Source organism: Zalophus californianus, chromosome 16 (assembly GCF_009762305.2).
Source record: "Zalophus californianus isolate mZalCal1 chromosome 16, mZalCal1.pri.v2, whole genome shotgun sequence".
NCBI classification, from domain to species: Eukaryota; Metazoa; Chordata; class Mammalia; order Carnivora; family Otariidae; genus Zalophus; species Zalophus californianus.
In genome coordinates, this window is record NC_045610.1 from 28134527 (window position 1) to 28153452 (window position 18926).

Here is an 18926-nt window from a genome sequence, read left to right on the forward strand (position 1 = left end):
AAGACAGTCTGCACGGTAGACATCTAGTTATTTGGCAGTGGTTCCAAGGTCTGCCTTCTAGAAGGGAATAATATCATTGCCACCGTCTTCAGTCAATCATCAGGTGTTTATTGAGCCCTTGTTGGGGGCTGAGCCTCATGCCGGGTAGCACGGGGGACACTCAGAAGCAGACTGAAGTCTCTGGCTTGAGGACCTTACAGTCTAGTTTGAAAGGAGAGGTGGAAAGATCAGAGCACAACGACCACGGCCTCAGACGAGACCTGTTGCCGGGAGAGGATGGGTGACATCCCGCAGACAGAGGGGATGGCGTGGGAGCAGCAGGACGCCAGTGGGGGAGCTGGGCAGGCTGAGCTGCTGGCCTTGGGCTTGAGCGAGGTGTGCGTCCGGCGAGTGTAGAGAAACCCGGCTGCAAGTAGGGCCGGGATGGGATGTGGAGCTCTAAGGGACTGGGTCACTGAGCTTGCTTGAAATGGCATCAAGGACCAAAGGGAGCACTACTGCACAGTGTGGGAGGCCGGGAAGTCTGGGCCCCTAATTCTCCACTGAGGCCCAAGGTGAAAGGTCTAGACTGTCAATTGCTGAGCAATCCACAAAGCCTTGGGGGTAGCTGTTGGCCTGGAATGGGTCCCGTGGGACCTTGGTGATGTGGGTGTTGTCACAGACGAGGCGCGAGACAGACATTTTCTGTAGAGAGTCCCGCTGCTTCTCAGTGAAGACTCCGGGGTTCTCCCACCAGAATCTGCAGAGACAGAAGCAGGGTCTGCCCACACAGCCCCGCCGGCGGCCCCTTCCGCCCCACTGTGATGAAGGGGAAGGCAGGAGGTGGCTGGGAACACATGGAGGTCTGGGCTAGTCCTCACACAGGACTTTGGGACCCCCACAGAGAAGGGTCTGCTCTCCCCTGCCCTCCTCACAAGATCTCACTTGCCTGTCTCCATCACGAATCTGCCGGAACTGCTTCCCCAGGAGGCAGGCCAAGAGAGACCCCACCCGGCCTCTCTCTACCAGGGGCTCGGCGACACCCCCAACCCAGATGTCGATGTTGTCAGGGGTCCCGTAGAGATCCAGTAACTTCTCAGCCAGCCTCTTGTTCTTTAGCACAGCATTCAGCTCCTTCAGGGTCTGGGGCTGTGAGAGGTCACAGAAGCCTCTCCAGGAGTTGTACCCTAGGGCAGAGGGGCTGAAGCTGTCTCATCCCAGGGGCTTCTCACCCACGACCCGCCTTGGGGACATAGCTGCTCCAGCTCCATCGGCCCCAGAAAGTCTGGCCTCATAGCCTCTGGGGCGGGGTGGGCCAGGCTCCATTGTTTTATACTTGTACTTCAGGCTTGAGAGGGCTAGCAGGTCATATGGTGCTTACTATGGGTCCAGGCACTATTCTAGGCACTGTACAAATATGTCAGCTGAAGAACAGAGATGATAAGTATAACTTGCCTAAGGTCATGTCACTAGAAATGGCACGGCTGGGATTTGAACCCGGGCCGTCTAGCTCTTCATTCCTACATTAAATTGCCTTTCATGGGTCCAAAGAAAGGTCCAAAAGTCATTGGTTTCTCTCTATTCTCATTTCTTAACGTTTTTCTGGGCTTTTAAACCAGTTTGACAAGTCGGCTGTTGTCCTCTTGTTCATTTGAGGTGCTCCAAAATGGTACTAGACATGTTTTCTTATCTCTGCATTAGGGAGAATGGAAGATTCCATTTCACAGACGAACAAAATGAAGTTTTAAACTGGCATCTCTGCTTTCTGTTTTAGAGTTGGTCAGATCCCCAGGGTTATAGCAGAGAGCCCCCAGGAACCTCAGAAAGTAACGAGAAGTTCCCTGGGCCAGGCAGGACCCCAGGCCCACTCACCAGGCATCCCATGGTCCCGACAGCGCTGTATGTTGATGGCAGCCAGGTCAAAGCCGTGGATCTTGTGAGTGGGCTGGAAAAGCTTGTTGCGCAGTTCTCTGGTCATCATTTTATTCTGATTCAGCAGCTTGGACTTCTTGGCCAGCAGGCCCCTGACCAGAGGGTCAATTCCACCTGCAAGGGAGACCCAGAGGCCATCCTGGGGATGGGTGTAGGGTGAGGCCATCTTCCACTGCTAGCCCCTCCCTCCACCAGATGTTTCCTCTCAGGTAAAAAGTAGGGCCAACTGAACCTCTCAGGCTGGCAGCCGGGAGAGAAGAGCGAGGTGCAGCTTGCAGGGTGTGCTGGGGCTGAGGGCATCTGACTGCGGGCCGGGGGTGGGGATGGGGGTGGGGAATGGGGCATTCCTGGGATGATGACAGGAATATAAGCTTCAGGAGTTTTTTGAGCTTTGGCTCAGAGAGTCGGCTCCTCCTTCCACAGGTTCCCCTGAGGAACTCTGACGCATGGGGAGAGGTAGCAGGAGGCTACAAAGAATGACCCTGACTCGTCAGGACTTAGGTAAAGCCAGTTTCAATGCAGCCCGGCCCAGGATAAAGGGGAGCTGGGCCCAACCTTTGACTCCTGATGGAGGTGGAAAGCCCTAGAGGAGAGAGGAGAGCAGAAAAGAGCAATTTATTTACCAAACTCATGAATTTTTTCTGCAGGGGTCAGAGAAGCCTGAGGCAGGGAAAACCTAGGTGGCTTGGAGGCCAGAGGACGAGAGAAAGAATAATAACTCATATTTATTGACCACCTCCTGTGTGTCAGAAACCATTGTAGGGTTCTCTCCACATACATGCCACTTACTTTTTTGTATATCCTAGTGGGATAGGTACCATTGTTGTCCCTGTTTTACAAATGAGGAAACTGAGGCTCAGTGAGGTGAATTCACTTGCCCAAGGTCACACAGGAAGGAAGTTCCTGGAGTCTGACTTCTAAGCCAGGCTTCCCTAGAAGCAGGCTGCAGCGTGAGACCGCCAGGTGACAGTGCTTCCCTAAAAGGACATACCGTCTTTGACTATCCTCCAGGTGTTGAAGAAGAGGGTGTGCAGGGGGAGCTCTGCCTCTGGACCCCATGGCTGATAGTTCTCATCTAGGCGGGACACAGTGGAGGGGACCTCCAAGTGGCCAAAGCGGAAGGCAAAGGTGAAGACATTAGAAATTCGGGGGTCGGCAGATTTGTTGTAGCCTTGGTATGGAGGGATCCACTTCTGCATCTCATCACCGAGCACAATGGGTAGGTAGTCCCTAAAGGTGATAATCTGCGGGGAGAAACATGTCATGAGCAAAGGGTGGGAGAACACTGAGACCTCTGCAGAGTGAGGTTGGAGGAAGCTGCGGTCAAGAGGGATGAGTGGCCCAAAATCTAGGAGGGCAAATGGATAGCATACATGCCCATTTCCCTTCCTGTGACCATGGCAGACAGTTGCTAATGACATTCTTTCTGCTGGTCGCTCATCATATGCTTCAACATGGGCCTTACCGATCAGTCCTTCGAATCGGCGCTAGGCATGTACTCTCTATGTCATCTCCACTACAGGTCTATGGCCTTGAAGCTGAAGTGACAATCCTTGTGTGTCACTTGAACATAATGATGTCACAACATTCAACTTTTCCCCATAGGGCCAGGGCAAAAGGAATGATGAACCACAGGAATGGCTCACAGGGTAAGTTCACCTCATCTCCAATTCTGAGACAAATGGTGCACCATGGAGAGAGCAATTTGGGGGTTTGTTTTACTCAAAGCAATGAGCTAACACACATAGAGAAAATTTTGAAAAAAGAGAAAATCGTGATACCACGTATTGCAATAACTATATGAATTTTTTCTTTTTTCTAATCTTTGTCTATACAATACATATTTTTACACACTTGTACTCCTAGAGAATACATACTTTTGTAATTCTGCTTTTTCACTTCAAGTTTCTCATGTTTCTACCTAGCTCACAATTATTATGTAATTAAATGTGCATAATATTCTATTGCATTCATGGATCCCTCTCTTATTGTTTTATTTTTAGGTTGCTTCCAATTTGTTCAGCAGCAAAGGCCATGGGGATTTCATCCTTGGAGCAGGCAGTCTGCTTCTCAGACTCTGTGAGGTGGCAAGAGACAGAAACTTGCCTCTGACCATAGTGGACTGGCCCAGCTGTGGCACCAGACCAAGCTGGTTAGTCAGATTCTCGCTCTCAGGAATTTAGATTTTGGATGCAGCTGTCCTGGACTGTTTCTGATGGCGCTTGATCTGAAGGGACAAGTGGGGCCATATGGGGGATCATTTGCTACCATGTGCAGAAAAGCAGGAAAAACCCATCTGAAGACAGAGACAGAGAGAAGGAGAGAGACAGAGAGAGAGAGAGAGTGGAGAACAATAGAGAAGTAGAGAAAGGCATGGAGAAAGAGAGGCAGAGTGAGACTCCAGATGGTTTCCAGTCTCTGGCTCTAACCTTGCTTAGGCCCAACTACACTCCCTGCCCTGGGGTTCCAGGAGAAACCTTTATCAGCTTCCATTTGACATAGGTATAGGATTAAACCAATACTAAATGTCTGAACTAGCCTGAGTGGATTTCTTTTTCTTGGAGTCCAGTAAGCCTTGTATGGATGGAATTGTGTCCCCTTGCTAAGGTATATGTTGAAGCCCTAACCCCTAATGTGACTGTATTTGGACATAGGGCCTATAAAGAGATAACTGAGGTCAAATGAGGTCATAAGGGTGGGGCCCTCATCCAATAGGACTGGTGTCCTTATAAGAAGAGAGAGAGAGACACCCGGGAGGTACACACACAGAGGGAAGACCATGTGAGGATACAGAGGGAAGGCAGCCATCTGCACACCAAGGAGAGAGGCCTCAGGAGAAACCAAACCTGTTGAAACCTTGGTCTTGGACTTCCAGCCTCCAGAACTGGAAGAAAATAAACTGGAGAAAATAAATAAACTGGAGAAAATAAATTTCTGTTGTTTAAGCCACCCAGTGTATGATATTTTACTGTGGCAGCCCAAGCAAACTAATATAAAACCTTAATTCAGATCATCTTTAGGTAGATACTTTTCATTCTTTGGATGATGTCCTACAACAGAAGGCAGCCAGGAAAGTGCCTTCGGCAGACAGCATCAGTAGGCACCGAGTGGGAACCCTAGAGGTACCAGAAGAGTGAAGCAGACCAGAATAGCATTGCAAGGGCTTGGGAAACTAAACTGTCATTGGAAACAAAGCCCACAAAAGTATGCCAGACCTACATGTTGAACCCAAATAGACTTCTATAGGATCATGAGTCTCCTAATATAATAAGTAAAATGTCTCGGATATAATTGAAAATCACTCATAACACCAAGAACCAGGAAAGCCACAGTTTGTGAGAAAAGACAATCAACCGATACCAGTAAATACATGAATCAGATGCTGAGGTTATCTGATAAACATTTTAAAGCAGTTTCATAAAAATGCTTCAACAACCAATTCTGTTACCTTAAAACAACAACAACAAAAAGACCATCTCAGCAAGGAAATAGAATTTATAAAAAAGAAACACTGAAATGATAGAACTGAAAAACACAAACTAAAATTAAAAACTTGTTAGGAAGACCCAGCAGGAGTGTAGAGATGACAGGGTAGAATGGAAGACAGATCAATAGAATTTACTCACCCTAAACAACAGAGAGAAAATAAACAAAACAGCCTTTCGGCCGGAACCGCCATCTTCCAGTAATTTGCCAAAATGACCAACACAAAGGGAAAGAGGAGAGGTACCCGCTATATGTTCTCCAGGCCTTTTAGAAAACATGGAGTTGTTCCTTTGGCCACATACATGCGAATCTATAAGAAAGGTGATATTGTGGACATCAAGGGAATGGGCACTGTTCAAAAAGGAATGCCCCACAAATGTTACCATGGCAAAACTGGAAGAGTCTACAATGTTACTCAGCATGCTGTTGGCATTGTTGTAAACAAACAAGTTAAGGGCAAGATTCTTGCCAAGAGAATTAATGTACGCATTGAGCATATTAAACACTCAAAGAGCCGAGACAGCTTCCTGAAGCGTGTGAAGGAAAATGATCAGAAAAAGAAGGAAGCCAAAGAGAAAGGTACTTGGGTTCAACTGAAGCGCCAGCCTGCCCCACCCAGAGAAGCACACTTTGTGAGAACTAATGGAAAGGAGCCTGAACTGCTGGAACCCATTCCCTATGAATTCATGGCATGATAAATGTAAAGAAAATAAAAGACCTCAAGACTAAAAATGTTTCTCTTAATTGAGTAGAAGTGTGGTGTCCTTTCCCCCCCAAAAATATTTAAAGCAAACTTTGTGTCCTAATTCATTGGGTGATGTCTTTATTGAAACTTAGTGGCTTTTTTTCTTGTTGAAAGATGTGAGGTGGTTTATTGTAGAACAATATACTCAATTGGTTAGGAAACTGCCAGATACTACTTTAAAAATATTTATAGTCGGAAAATAGTCCCTCCAAATCCCTAAGAAAAAAGAATTTTAAAAATATGTGAAAGGTTATCTGTCGCATTGCATTTAAGCTCAGTGAAAGTTCGAGTTCTTGTAACTGTATCTTGTCTTAAATAGCTGTGTTTTAAGGATAAAGAACTTGCCTTTGAAGGCTACTATTTAAAAACAGATGGTTTAAAGCACTTCGTCTGGTTCCTACTAAATTGTTTTCCCTGTCATTTCCTGTTATGGTTTTCTTGTATGGTGCTCTAGCTCTTAGGAAAGATGTATTTCTTGGAATTGCTCTTTCTTGCCCCAGTTCCGTTGTACTTGTCTTTGCCTGAAATACCTACACTTTAAGTTGGTGAATTCCTGATTGTCCTTTTTTCACCTTGAGTGTCATAGGTGAACCTTCCCTGATAAAAGTATTGCAAGGAGAGGAATGAAAGTGCTTGGAATCAGAGAAGAGAAATTATTTCTGGTTTGGGATGATAGAATAAAGTCCCTTATACCTGGAAAAAAAAAAAAAGAAAATAAACAAAACAAACAAACACCTCAAACAAACCAGAACCTCGGGGCTCTGTGGGACAATAACAAAAGATCTAACATTCATATTAATGGAATCCCAGAAATCGAGGAGAAAGGGGTGCGGCTGAAAAAGTATTGGAAGAAATAATGCCTGGAAACTTCCCAAAACTGATGAAAGACATACACTTACAGATTCAAGAGGCTGAATGAATACCAAACATAACAAACCAAAGAAATCTACTCCAAGATGCATTATAATTAAAATGCTAAAAACTAAACACAAAAGTCTCAAATATCACCAAAGAGAAATGACACATTATCTATAAATGAACACCACTGTGAATAATGGAGAGCTTCTCATCTGAAACCATGGAGGCCAGAAGGAAGGGGCATGGCATTTTCCAAGTTCTGGAAGAAACCAGAGGGAAGAGCAAAATAAACCCAAAGCAAGCAGAATAGGCTAAAGAAAAAAGTCAGGGGCACCTGGGTGGCTCAGTCAGTTAAGCACCTGCCTTTGGCTCAGGTCATGACCTCAGGGTCCTGAGATCTAACCCCACATCGGGCTCCCTGCTGAGCAGGGAGCCTGCTTCTCCCTCTGCCTGCTGCTCCCCCCTGCTTGTGCTCTCTCCCTCTGTCAAATAAATAAGTTAAAAAAGAAAGAGAAAAAGAAAAGTCGCATTAATGAAGAAAGACCATTTTACAGAATTCAACATCTATTCATGATAAAAACTCTCCATACACTAGGAACTGACTGGAACTTCCGCAACCTCATAAATAGCATCCACAGAAGATTTACAAACAACATTATACTTAATGGTAAAAGACTGAATGCTTTCCCTCTAAGATTGGGAAGATGAGGATGTCTGTTCTCATCACTTTTATTCAACACAGTACTGGAAATTATAGCCATTGAAACAGGGCAAGAGAAAGAAATTTTTAAAAACATACAGATTACAACAGGACAGATACAACTGTCTTTATTTGCAGATGACATGATTCTCTGTGTGGAAAATCCTAAGGAATCCAGAGAAGAACTCCCAGAACTGTCTGAGTTCAGCAAGGCCAGGATATGGGATCAATATACAAAAATCAATTATATTTTTATGCACTGATAAAGAACAAGTGGAAGCTAAGTAAAAAAAAAATGTAATACCATTTATGACTCCTCCAAAGAAAATGAAATATTCAGGTATAAATCTAACAAAGCAGGTACAGGATCTGTATGATAAAAATTACCAGATGCTAAGTATAGCACAAAGGAAACCTGAACACTTAGACATACTGAATTTATAGATTGGAAAACTCAACGTTGTAAAGATGTCAGTTCTCCTTAAATTTTAATGCAATTCCTATAAAAATCTCAGGAAGGTTTGGTTTTTGTTTGTTTGTTTGTTTGTAGATGTAGATAAGCTTATTTTAAAATATATAGGAAAGGGACAGACCTAGAAGAGTCAGAACAGTTTGGAAAAAGGATAAAGTAGGAAGAATCGTGGCTCCCCATGGTAAGTCCTATTGGATAGCCACAGTAAACACTGTGGTGCTGGTATAGAAAGAGACACATAGATTAATGGAACAGAATAGATAATTCAGAAATAAATTCACATAAAAATGCCCAAACACTTTTTGATAAAGGAGCAAAAACAATTCAATAGAGGAGGGATAGCCTTTTCAAAAAATGGTGCTGGAGCAATTGGACATCCATAGGCCAAAGAAAATGAGCCTCACTCTACACCTCACACTTTATACAAAAATTAACCCCCAATGGATCATGGACCTAAGTGGAAAACATAAAACTATAAAGTCTCTAGGAAAAACCAGAGAAAAATCTTTGAAATCTAGGACTAGAGAAAGAGTTCTGAGACTTGACACCCAAAGCACAGCCCATGAAAGACTACCAAACAGAATAAACCCAAACAAGTCTACTCCAAGATGAATTATAATTAGATTTTTGAAAAATAAACACAAAAATCTTAAATACTGCCAAAGAGAAATGACACATTATCTATAAATGAACACCAAAAAGAAAAATAAAAGGATTAATTGGATCTCATCACCATTAAAAACTCTTACCCTGCAATAGATCCTATTAAGAGAATGAGAGATTGGGAGAAAATACTTACAAGTAACATAGCTGACGGAGGATTTGTATCTAGAATATATAAAGAACCCTCAAAACTTAACAGTAAATGGGCAAAATATATGAACAGGTATTTTACCGAAGAGGATATATGGATGGCAAATAAGCACAGGAAAAGATGTTCAACAGGACTAGCCATTAGAGAAATGCAAATTAAAACCACAATGAAATGTCCCCACATACCTATCAGAAAGGGTAAAGTAAAAAACAATGATGACAGCAAATAAAGACCGGGCTGCTGAGACACTGGATCATTCATACACTGCTGGCAGGAATATAAAATGGCACAGCTACGCTGGAAAAGATTGGCAGTTCCTTTTTAAAACTAAAAACGGACTCTCGATATGACCCGGCAATTGCACTTGTAGGCATATATCCCACAGAAAGAACAACTTACTTTTGTGTAGAAATGTATACATGAATGTCCACAGCAGCTTCATTCATAATAGCCCCAAACTGGAAACGATTCAGATATCCTTCAATGGGGTGAATGGTTAAGTCAACCATGGAATACTACTCAGCAACAAAAAGGAAGGGGCTTTACACCTGCAGCAGCCGGGATGGACCTCAGGGCAATTATGCTGAATGTAAAGAGCCAATCTCAAAAGGATACATACTGCATGGTTTCATCTATGTAACATTCACGAAATAACATAACTATACAGATGGAGAGCAGATTGGTGATTGCCAGGGGATAGGGACCTGGAAGGGGGCGGGTGGGTGTGGCTCTCAGAGGGTAGCAGGAGGGAGTCTTGTGGTGATGGTAGAGTGAAGTATCTTTATTGTGGAGGTGATTACAAAGATACAAATGTAGGGATCTGAAGGGGTACGTGCACCCCAATGTTTATAGCGCAATGTCCACAATAGCCAAACTGTGGAAAGAGCCAAGATGTCCATCGACAGATGAATGGATAAAGAAGATGTGGTATATATACACAATGGAATATTATGCAGCCATCCAAAGGAATGAGATCTTGCCATTTGCAACGACGTGGATGGAACTGGAGGGTATTACGCTGAGCGAAATAAGTCAATCAGGGAAAGACATGTATCATATGACCTCACTGATAGGAGGAATTCTTAATCTCAGGAAACAAACGGAGGGTTGCTGGAGCAGTGGGGGGGGTGGGAGGGATGGGGTGGCTGGGTAATAGACATTGGGGAGGGTATGTGCTATGGTGAGCGCTGTGAGTTGTGCAAGACTGTTGAATCACAGATCTGTACCTCTGAAACAAATAATGCAATATATGTTAAGAAAAAAAGAAGAAGAAGAAGAAGAAGAAGAAGAAGAAGAAGATAGCAGGAGGGAAAGAATGAAGTGGGGTAAATCGGAGGGGGAGATGAACCATGAGAGATGATGGACTCTGAAAGACAAACTGAGGGTTCTAGAGGGGAGGGGGGTGGGGGGATGGGTTAGCCTGGTGATGGGTATTAAAGAGGGCACGTTCTGCGTGGAGCACTGGGTGTTATGCACAAACAATGAATCATGGAACACTACATCAAAAACTAATGATGTAACGTATGGTGATAAACATAACAATAAAAAATTTAAAGTATTGTGGAGGTGATTACTTGAAACTACCCATGTGATAAAATTGCATTGGTGCGCGCGCGCGCACACACACACACACACACACACACACACACACACACACACACACACTTGAATTTCTAACTGGTGAAATCTGAATAAGACCTTTGGCTTGTGTCAATGTTAATGTCCTGCTTTTGATGTACTGTGGTCATGCAAAACATTAGCACTTGGGGGATGCTGGGTGTATGCACTGTTTGCTGGTTTACAACTTCCTAAGAAACTGTACCTTATCAAAATAAAATGCTTAACTATGTGCACAGTTAATTCTAGCTAGTCAATCAGCCAATCTACTATAGCAATGGACAACGCCTGTGACCTGTGGCTTGGGTGTGGAGAACTTAAAAAGAAGAGACTCCAGCTGAAATAACCCAACTAGCTGCTGAGTAACAGTCCCAGGAGCGATGGAGACTTTGGTCCCCGTGATGGCACCTGAGTGACCAACATACAAATGATTCCCCGACACTCTGAATCCGGGATTCATTTTGGGGCAAAGAAGCTAAAGAAACAAAAGGGAGAGCGAAAAGCATGAGACAGTGGGAAAGAAGCAGCAGAGGGGGAGAAGGGGAAGTGGAGAGACGGGAAAACAGAGAAGGTGGCAGAGCCAGGGGCGGAAGCCGGGTGGGTGTGGGAGGCAGTGCTCCCGGGCTTCCGCACCTGCACAAAGGCTCCCAGGATCTTCCGGGCTTCCTGGTAGAGCTTCTCTCCATCCCACTGAGGGTTGAGTCTCTTTAGCTCTTTGGCCAGCCGGTTGTGCTCTCGGAGAAAGAGGGTGTGGGAAGTGGCCAGCAAAATCTGCTCCGAGGCTCGGGAATCTCCTGAAAGCCCAGAAGACAGGAAGGTTGGTTCCCCCGGAGCGGCCCCAGAACCCAGTAACCTGCACAAAGAAATAGATGATAGTGCCCCCAAAGGACCTTCCCCTAAGCCCCTCCTTCCAGTTAACCTAAGGGAAGTTAAGTGGAAAGGGATTCGGGGTGGGGATTCATAGGTTTGACTCTTAGCTCCACACACACGATTTTCAGCTGAGTCACTTTGGACAAGTTATGGGGCACTTCTAATCCTCAGTCTCTGGGAGAATGGAGATAATAAGGCTGACCGCACAAAACTGTGCTAAAAACTACAGATGACATTAAAAAGTAAAATTTTGCTAATTACAATCCCAACTGCCCTCTAAAATGGGGCAGTACAAATTAACAGGGGCTTTTTGTGCGGATCGAAAGTTTTAGGAATGCAAATTTGAGGGCAGGAATGTGGGTAGGGTAAAATTTTTCCGTGCAATACAGGAGAAGAATCTAGAGATGGGGGCCGTTGGGAGAAAGGAAAGAAGGGAGGAACAGGATGGGGGGGGTTAGTTAACTGGCAGAAGAGCAGGTGTTTCACAAGAGGACATTTTGTGTCCTCTAATCTTCAGGAAAAGTCTGTTAAATTCACAAATGCTTGGTCTTAGCAGGTATTTTTGTGGAAAACAGGAAAGGGTTCAGTTTTGTATCTGGACTGATGTGAGATATGTGTGAACATGGAATCCAAGAGATCTACCCAAGAGATCTGGGCCTATGGACTGGCTTTCTGTCATGTCTGGGTGGGCAGGGGGTTTGTCCTGCAGAGTGGATTTTTGGAAGAGGAGAGGTCTCCAGAAGCTCAAGGCAGAGGGCCTGATGGCAGATCAGGAGGGCAAGGGCCCCCAGAATGAACAAAATTGGGAGGCTTTGGTTATGCACAGGTTGTATGGAGTGAGGGCTTTGTGCTGAGTGTATAAAAAGCCTTAAAAATAGGCATTCCTCTTAATCTAGAACTTCCTCCTCTAGCAAGTTATCTTAATAAAATTATTAAAAATGAGGGGCACCTGGGTGGCTCAGTCGGTTAAGCGTCTGCCTTCAGCTCAGGTCATGATCCCAGGGTTCTGGGATCGAGCCCTGCACTGGGCTCCCTGCTCAGTGGGGAGTCTGCTTCTCCCTCTGTCCCTTTCCCCTGCTTGTGCTCTCTCTGTCTCTCTCAAATAAATAAAATCTTTTAAAAACATAAAAATAAATAAAAAATTAAAAAAATAAAATTATTAAAAATGAGTGCAAAGATTCATCAACAAGGATGTTCACTACCTAAAAAAAAAAAACAGCAATAAATCACAGAAAATCTAGAAATTATTTAAATGCTTCCAAGTAGGGTTGATAAAATAAATTACAATATATGTCACGGAACACCAGGCAGCCAGTAAAAATCATGTTGTAGAAGAATGATTAATGATGCGATATATTAAGTGAAGACACCAGGTTATAGAACTTAACTGATAGTATAACCCCTATTATGTAAAACAGTATAGAATATATCTTTTTTTTTTAAACCTAGAAAGATGGGCATTAAAAATGTTAACAATGACTATCTGTGAGTGGTGGGGTTTTGTGGATTTTCTTATTTGTGCTTCTCTGGACTGAAATTTTGTTGTTGTTGTTACAGTGAACACATGTTCTTAGATTTTGTATTCATTGGGGCCCTTCTGCCAGTCCTGGACCAGTGCCAGAGGCAGTGGGGTTTTGTGTGCATTTTTTCCAGAGGGCAAAAGAGGAAAGGCAGTGGCCAAGCCTCCCTGGAAGCTGCCTAGTAGACTCCTGAAGCTTTTTTGGTCTCTCTCTGCTGCCAGTCCTTGGGTCCCTCTGTTCCCAGCCTAGACTCACCTGCCAGGAAGCAGGGCACTCGGGCGGTGGTGTTGATGAACTCACAGGGGCTTGGCTTCTTGATGTCAAAGGGCAGGTGAGCCAGCCCATGGTCATAGGCCTCCTGGTTTACAGCCATGAGGCCCAGCGGGCTGCTGAGGTTGCGAAGGCGGCTGGCCAGGCTGGGCTCGGGGCCGTATACCAAGCTGGCATCGAGGAAGGAGGTCAAGGCGTTGATCTGATCTCGAGCCAGGGACTGGCAAGGTGAAGTGGGGCAGACGAATCCAGCTCGGAAGAAAGGCATGCACTTGCCTTGAGTCCTCACCTTGGGGTCATTGGGAGGGAACTGCGGAGAGATTGGCAGGTAGGTGACTAGGCAGAGGTGGCACAGCTGGGACTTGGCAACCTCTCCCCAGGGCGGGCCTGGATGCTGCTGGCAAAGATGCTGATGGAGCCCTCCTGGGACCCTGGGACCAGACACTGACTCCAGACGCCTCCTGCTGACGCTGTACATCCTAGGCCACCAGGCCCTGAGGTTCATTACATCCCACTGTGCAAAAAGGCTGAGGGGAATCATTCAGTCTTTCATAGCAAAGGTTCCACATTTTTGGTGGGAGGGAGTCCTGAGATCCCTGGACAGGGAAGCAGGACATGAGCTAGGAAAGACTCTGTTAATAATTACTACTAACAACAGCTACCATTTAGTTATTTTGGACCTAACATGTGCTATGCATTATGCATACCTTATCTCACTTTGGTCCTCAAAGAATGTAAGGCAGATAATTCAGTCCCATTTTACAGGTGAGAAAATTGGGGCTCAGAAAGGTTAAGTAAGTTGCTTAAGAACTTAGAAACTGGAAGGGAAATATATGGGATTTAGATCTAGATTGACCTCAGTCCACGGCTCATGTTCTTTATATCACAGCACATAGCCTTGATTTGTTTGAATGAATAAGTCACTCTCTAACTGTAAAACCCATGAATAAGAAGAAAACGGGGCACCATGGCAAGTTCTTCTCTCTTCCTGCTGGAAAGCCCCACAAATCCTGGCCCTCACTCGGATTCATCCATCAAATTGCACCTCTTTCTGGGAGTAGCCTTCGCAGACCCCAGGGTGACTTACAGCAGTGTTCTACAAACTTTACTGTGCATAAAAATAATCTCCTGGGGATCCTGGTATAATGTAGATTTTGTTTCCCCATGTCTGGGATGAGGCTTGAGATTTTACATTCCCAATAAGTCCCCAGGTGATGCCAGTGCTTCTGGGCCAGGCACGGAGACGACTCTCCCCAGAGCTCCCCCAATTTTGCCATTAGTGGTTACTTGTCCATTTCCCACACAGGCTCTCAGTCCTTGAGGAAAGGAACGGTGTCTTATTCACCTTTAAATCCCCAGCGCTTGGTGCACTGCCTGGCACGGAGTCGATAATTAATGTCTATTTATGGAATAAATGGATGGTGAATGAATGGACGTGTGGGGTTTGGGAAGCCGTCAAATCAGCATTCGAGATCTATCCCGAGCGGCTGGCTGACCAGCTGGGAATATCTGCTCCTGCGGGGAGGTGGGAGGCTTGTCAGGACAGCTGTGGGGGCCTACCATGATGGGGAAGCAGTTGTCTTCCTGGATACAGTACTTGTCACACTGTGCTTTGGAGTACTCGCTGCTCCCCAGCTCGGTGTCGGGGGCAAAGTCCAGGTCATGGTCCACAATTTGACCCCACTGCATGAAGAGCAAGGACCTGTTTGCGTCCAGAACACCCTCCTCATTCATGTAGTCTGCAATCTGGTTGGATACCTCGCGGGCCTGCAGACCGAGAGAGAGGGGGAGGAAGGATTGGAGGAAAAAGTGCTTTGAGGAGTCAGATCCAACTGCAGCTTATTGTGTACCTTGGGTATAACAGGCACATTTAATCCCCACGACAATTTTGTGAGGTGGGTGGCGTTACACTTATCCTGTAGGCGAGGACGGGAGTCCTGGAGACGCCAGGCCAATTCCCAGCAGTCCTGCAGCTACAAAGGGATAGGGATGGGACTGAACACGGGTCTGTGTGACTTGATGGCTTGCAAAGGCCAGTGCCCTTTCCACGACGGAAAGGGAAAACAAAGACAGACTTCCCCAAGTAAGCGGCACCAAGGGGCCGGGTGTCTGGCAATAAATAGGAGAGGGGCTCTGGGGAGGGGCTGCCAACTCAGGTGAGGCCAACAGATAGGACCTCCAGGCAAACAACAGCTGATGCACCCCAGGGGCGGGGGCGGGGTAAGCGCTGGCAGGATGGGGCAGGGAGGCCATCTGCCCGGGACACCCCAGGGTATCTGGCCTGTGGGCCGCCGTACGCGACGCCCGCGTGGCCGGACTCTGGGCTCTGCTGCCCTCTAGTGGCACTTTGGGGAACACGGCCGGGGAGCCGGTCCAAATCTCCATGTCCGCCGCTGCGGCCCCGCCTCGCACCCTCTGCCCTCCCACCTCTTTCTCCTGCCTTTCCACGTGTGTTTGGGGTCGCATCCCCTCCCCCGTGACGGCCCTCCCGCCCCCTCCCGCTCGGGGCTCGTGCCCACCCCGGGCCCGCCCTCACCAGCGGGAGGGGGAAGCCGTTCCGCGTCCTGCCAGGCGTCCAGCCGAAGGGCAGGGAGAGCCCGTCCTCGTACTCGGCGGGCAGCCAGCGCGCCAGCGCCCTGTTGGCGGCGCCCAGCGCGGGGTTCCTCCTGAAACCGAGCAAGACCCGCGCTCAGCCTCGGTCCGGCCGCTGCGGGCTCTGCTCCTCGGCAAAGCCCGTGGGGACCGGTGGGGGGAGCAGCGGGAGCCTCCGCCCGCGGGAGAGGGGGGCGCGGAGGAGACGCCTCTCACATGCAGGGATTCTGAACCGCGTCCACCCAGAAGGCGCGGGGCTGCGCTGCCGCTGGGGTACACTGGTCCCGTTAGAAGGTGGGGAAGTTCGGGGAGGGTTCCAATAGAACGGCTTCCGGCGGGCCGCAAGCCCAGGAGGGTGAGGCAGGGGGGCTTCGGTCTGGCTGGGCTGGGGTTGGGCAGGGCCGGCGGGCGGGGTGGAGCGGGTGGGCTGGGCGCGGCGATCGGCAGGGGCTGCCCCGCACAGCTGCCCGTGCCCACTCACCTGTTATTACAGTCTCCTGTAATGGTTCGGTAGGGACTGTCCTTGTCACATTTCGCCGCGGGGACAGGGGCATCACAGCCCACCTCCCTAGACAGTGCAGTCAAGTCCAGACTGGGGTCTGAAACAGAAGGGACGCCAAAGCGGCTGAGTTCTTTCTCCATTCTGGGGGCACTGGGGGGAGGCAGGACACCGAAACCAGAGGTGAACTTCCATTACTTGGAGTACATGTCTATGTTCTAGGGAAGCAATTCTCAGGTGGTTTCTTGTTCAATCCTGACAAGTCATTGAAGTAGAATTTTAATTCCCATTTTACGGAAAAGAAACTGAGACCACAGGGCTCAAGAGACTGGCCCGAGGCCACACAGATAGTAATTGTGAAAGTCCCCAGAATTGTTAATGATTCTTTGTTTATCAGGTCATTCGAATCAACAGATCTTTCTTTTAGAATGAAAATGTCCCCGAGAGCTTGAGCACCTGTTAGTATGAATTAGTTTGGTAAGACTGCTTTTCTTCTAAAGCTTCACTGACATCTAAAGTACCAAGCAAGCAGTAAGCTCAATAAGGAAGATGTTGGGAAGGGCTAGGGAATTTTTAAGTGAGTGGCACTGTGGTCTGAGGAGGAGTAACGTAGTGGGGGCTGACTTCAGGCATCCGAACCTCCTAATGCAGCCTGTGATGCATCCTGGTGCCTGCCTGGAAGAGAGGCAAGGGGACCTGGTTCTGTGGGGGCTTCAGCAGGGGACCGTCTGTGAAGGTTGGCAGGGGCCGGGATTCAACCTTCCTCTCCTTTGGAGTCTCAGTGTCTCAAAGTGATCCCTACTTCTCCCCACCTTGTCCCAGTTTCTTTCTTTTGGAACTCTGGAATTTGCCCATGTCCTATGCCAGTCATCTTCCTGGACTTGATGTTTCCCCAGGGAGAACCTGCAGCCTCTTCCTCTGGTCGGGACCAAACCCCTTCCTCTATGACCCTCCCCAGGAGCTGTGACATTTGGTGGTGGGGGTGGGAGGGGAGGTGGAGGGGTTGGAGGAGGTCACGATCAATCCATTACCTCATTGTTTCCGCTCCACGTTACCCCAAACAGGATGGAAATCTCATCTCCTGTGACATAATCCCATTAAATCCCCTGATACGTGTGGCTTAAATGTCTCCTTTATAGGCGGTAGTGATGGCATTGTGGTTTGGGACAGGGAGCCCATGTTTATTGACTTTAGCACTTCCTCTGGATAGAGACGTTACAGATGGCAGTATACAAAGAGCATGAATGTCCCCTCGTTTGGAGCTGGCAACGTGGCCATGCTGGACCTGCGTTCCTTTCTTGGCAAAACACACCCCAAGCTGGCAGAGCTGTCCCCTCTGCCCCCCCTCGCTTTGCAGGTCCGTGGCTCTAAGAAGCGACAGCGGGAGGGCCCCTGCGGGGAGGTGCTCCTAATAGGGAATGCAGCTTTTGGTGGCTCCTATTCCTTGCTGCAGGGAGATGGCCCCTTCCTGCCATCAGAGGGCCAGTGGGTTTTCTGTACCTGTGGCATTGGTCATGGCCACTTGCTGCCTCAGTCTCTTTAAGGACGCCTCCCACACCTGCCCGTTGCGGATGGCTGTGCGCGCCCGGCCTTTGGCATGCTTGAGGTACTCGGAGAGCTGCCGAGAGGTGGGCTCCTCCGAGCTCATGGCTGTCTTCAGCCTACGGGAGAGCAGGGGGAGAGTCATGACCCGGCCCCTCCAGCTCCAACCCTGTAGAAGGGGTGCCTGGGGAGGAGCCACAGGGGGTGTGGGCAGCACGCAGGAGACAAGCACTCCCTGTGCGCTTTTCTCGTTTCCCTCCCGATGCCGCTGGAAAATCTCTTTTGGGAGGAGAAAGCTACAGTGTGTCTCTGAGTGTGTCTGGTACTGAGAAAGGGCGGACGGTTGGGGTGAGCCCTTCCTGAATTAGAGTCGGAGGCTTGTAGCTGTGCTGACCCGGTCAGAATCAATGGGGGTAATTTAAAAACACCCAAGCCCAGGATGTACTCATTCAAACTGAGGAACTCCTGCCATGGAGCCGGCATCTCATCAAACCGTGTGGACTGAGAATTCTAGAACTAACAAGCCTATGGGCTTGTAGTTCTTCCCATGGAAACATCCTCAACTGCATCTGGCCCCAGAGGTAGCATGGAGTTTGTTTAGATGTGGGCTGTAGCATCCTGCCGCTTGTGGACCTCTTTTGGGGGCAAGATGTTCAGCCTTTTTATTCTCAGTTTCCTGTGTGTAAAATGAGAAGCCCAAATCCCTGCTCCTAAGAAGTTTGTGACAACACAGAGGTGACTGAGCGCAAGGTGGGGTCAGAAAAGTGCGGTCCGTGAGAATCCACTACGCCCTCCCTGTGCCTCAGTGTCCTCAGGTGGGAGAGGAAGCGTTCTGTGAGAGGCTGTCTACGGCTCGAAGACTCCGAAGTTTTGGAAGTGGCTCCGATTCTCACCAAAGACAGCTCTGCTTTTGGGGGACAGCTCACTGGCTTCAATACCTGAATTGTCACTATGGATCAGCTTCTTAAGTATTTCAAGAGTGAGGGGTGTGGTTTCTCAGCGGAGGGACTTCCTGGGCACGCGGGACAGT

General features: G+C 47.8%; 1 protein-coding gene across 1 annotated transcript; it reads right to left on the bottom strand.

The window, feature by feature from the left end:
* Window positions 1-112: 112 nt before the first annotated feature.
* LPO (lactoperoxidase) lies at window positions 113-16122 on the bottom strand. The gene is made up of 8 exons (XM_035724675.1): window positions 15800-16122; window positions 14824-15030; window positions 13249-13573; window positions 11237-11397; window positions 2903-3155; window positions 1852-2025; window positions 929-1166; window positions 113-739 (listed from the first exon to the last, which is right to left on the bottom strand). The coding sequence occupies exons 2-8, from the start codon at window positions 14995-14997 to the stop codon at window positions 532-534; spliced, it is 1533 nt and encodes a 510-aa protein (XP_035580568.1). The 5' UTR covers window positions 14998-15030; window positions 15800-16122; the 3' UTR covers window positions 113-531.
* Between the last annotated feature and the right edge of the window lie 2804 nt (window positions 16123-18926).

What these genes read in the sequence shown, in the direction of transcription:
- LPO (XM_035724675.1), bottom strand. Translation starts at nt 14,997, where the DNA reads ATGAATGAGGAGGGTGTTCTGGACGCAAACAGGTCCTTGCTCTTCATG. An exon ending in TCCTGGGAGCCTTTGTGCAG is followed by an intron (nt 3,156 to 11,236) that starts GTGCGGAAGCCC and finishes TTCTCCCCGCAG; the next exon opens with ATTATCACCTTTAGGGACTA. An exon ending in CAGATTCGTGATGGAGACAG is followed by an intron (nt 740 to 928) that starts GCAAGTGAGATC and finishes CTGTCTCTGCAG; the next exon opens with ATTCTGGTGGGAGAACCCCG.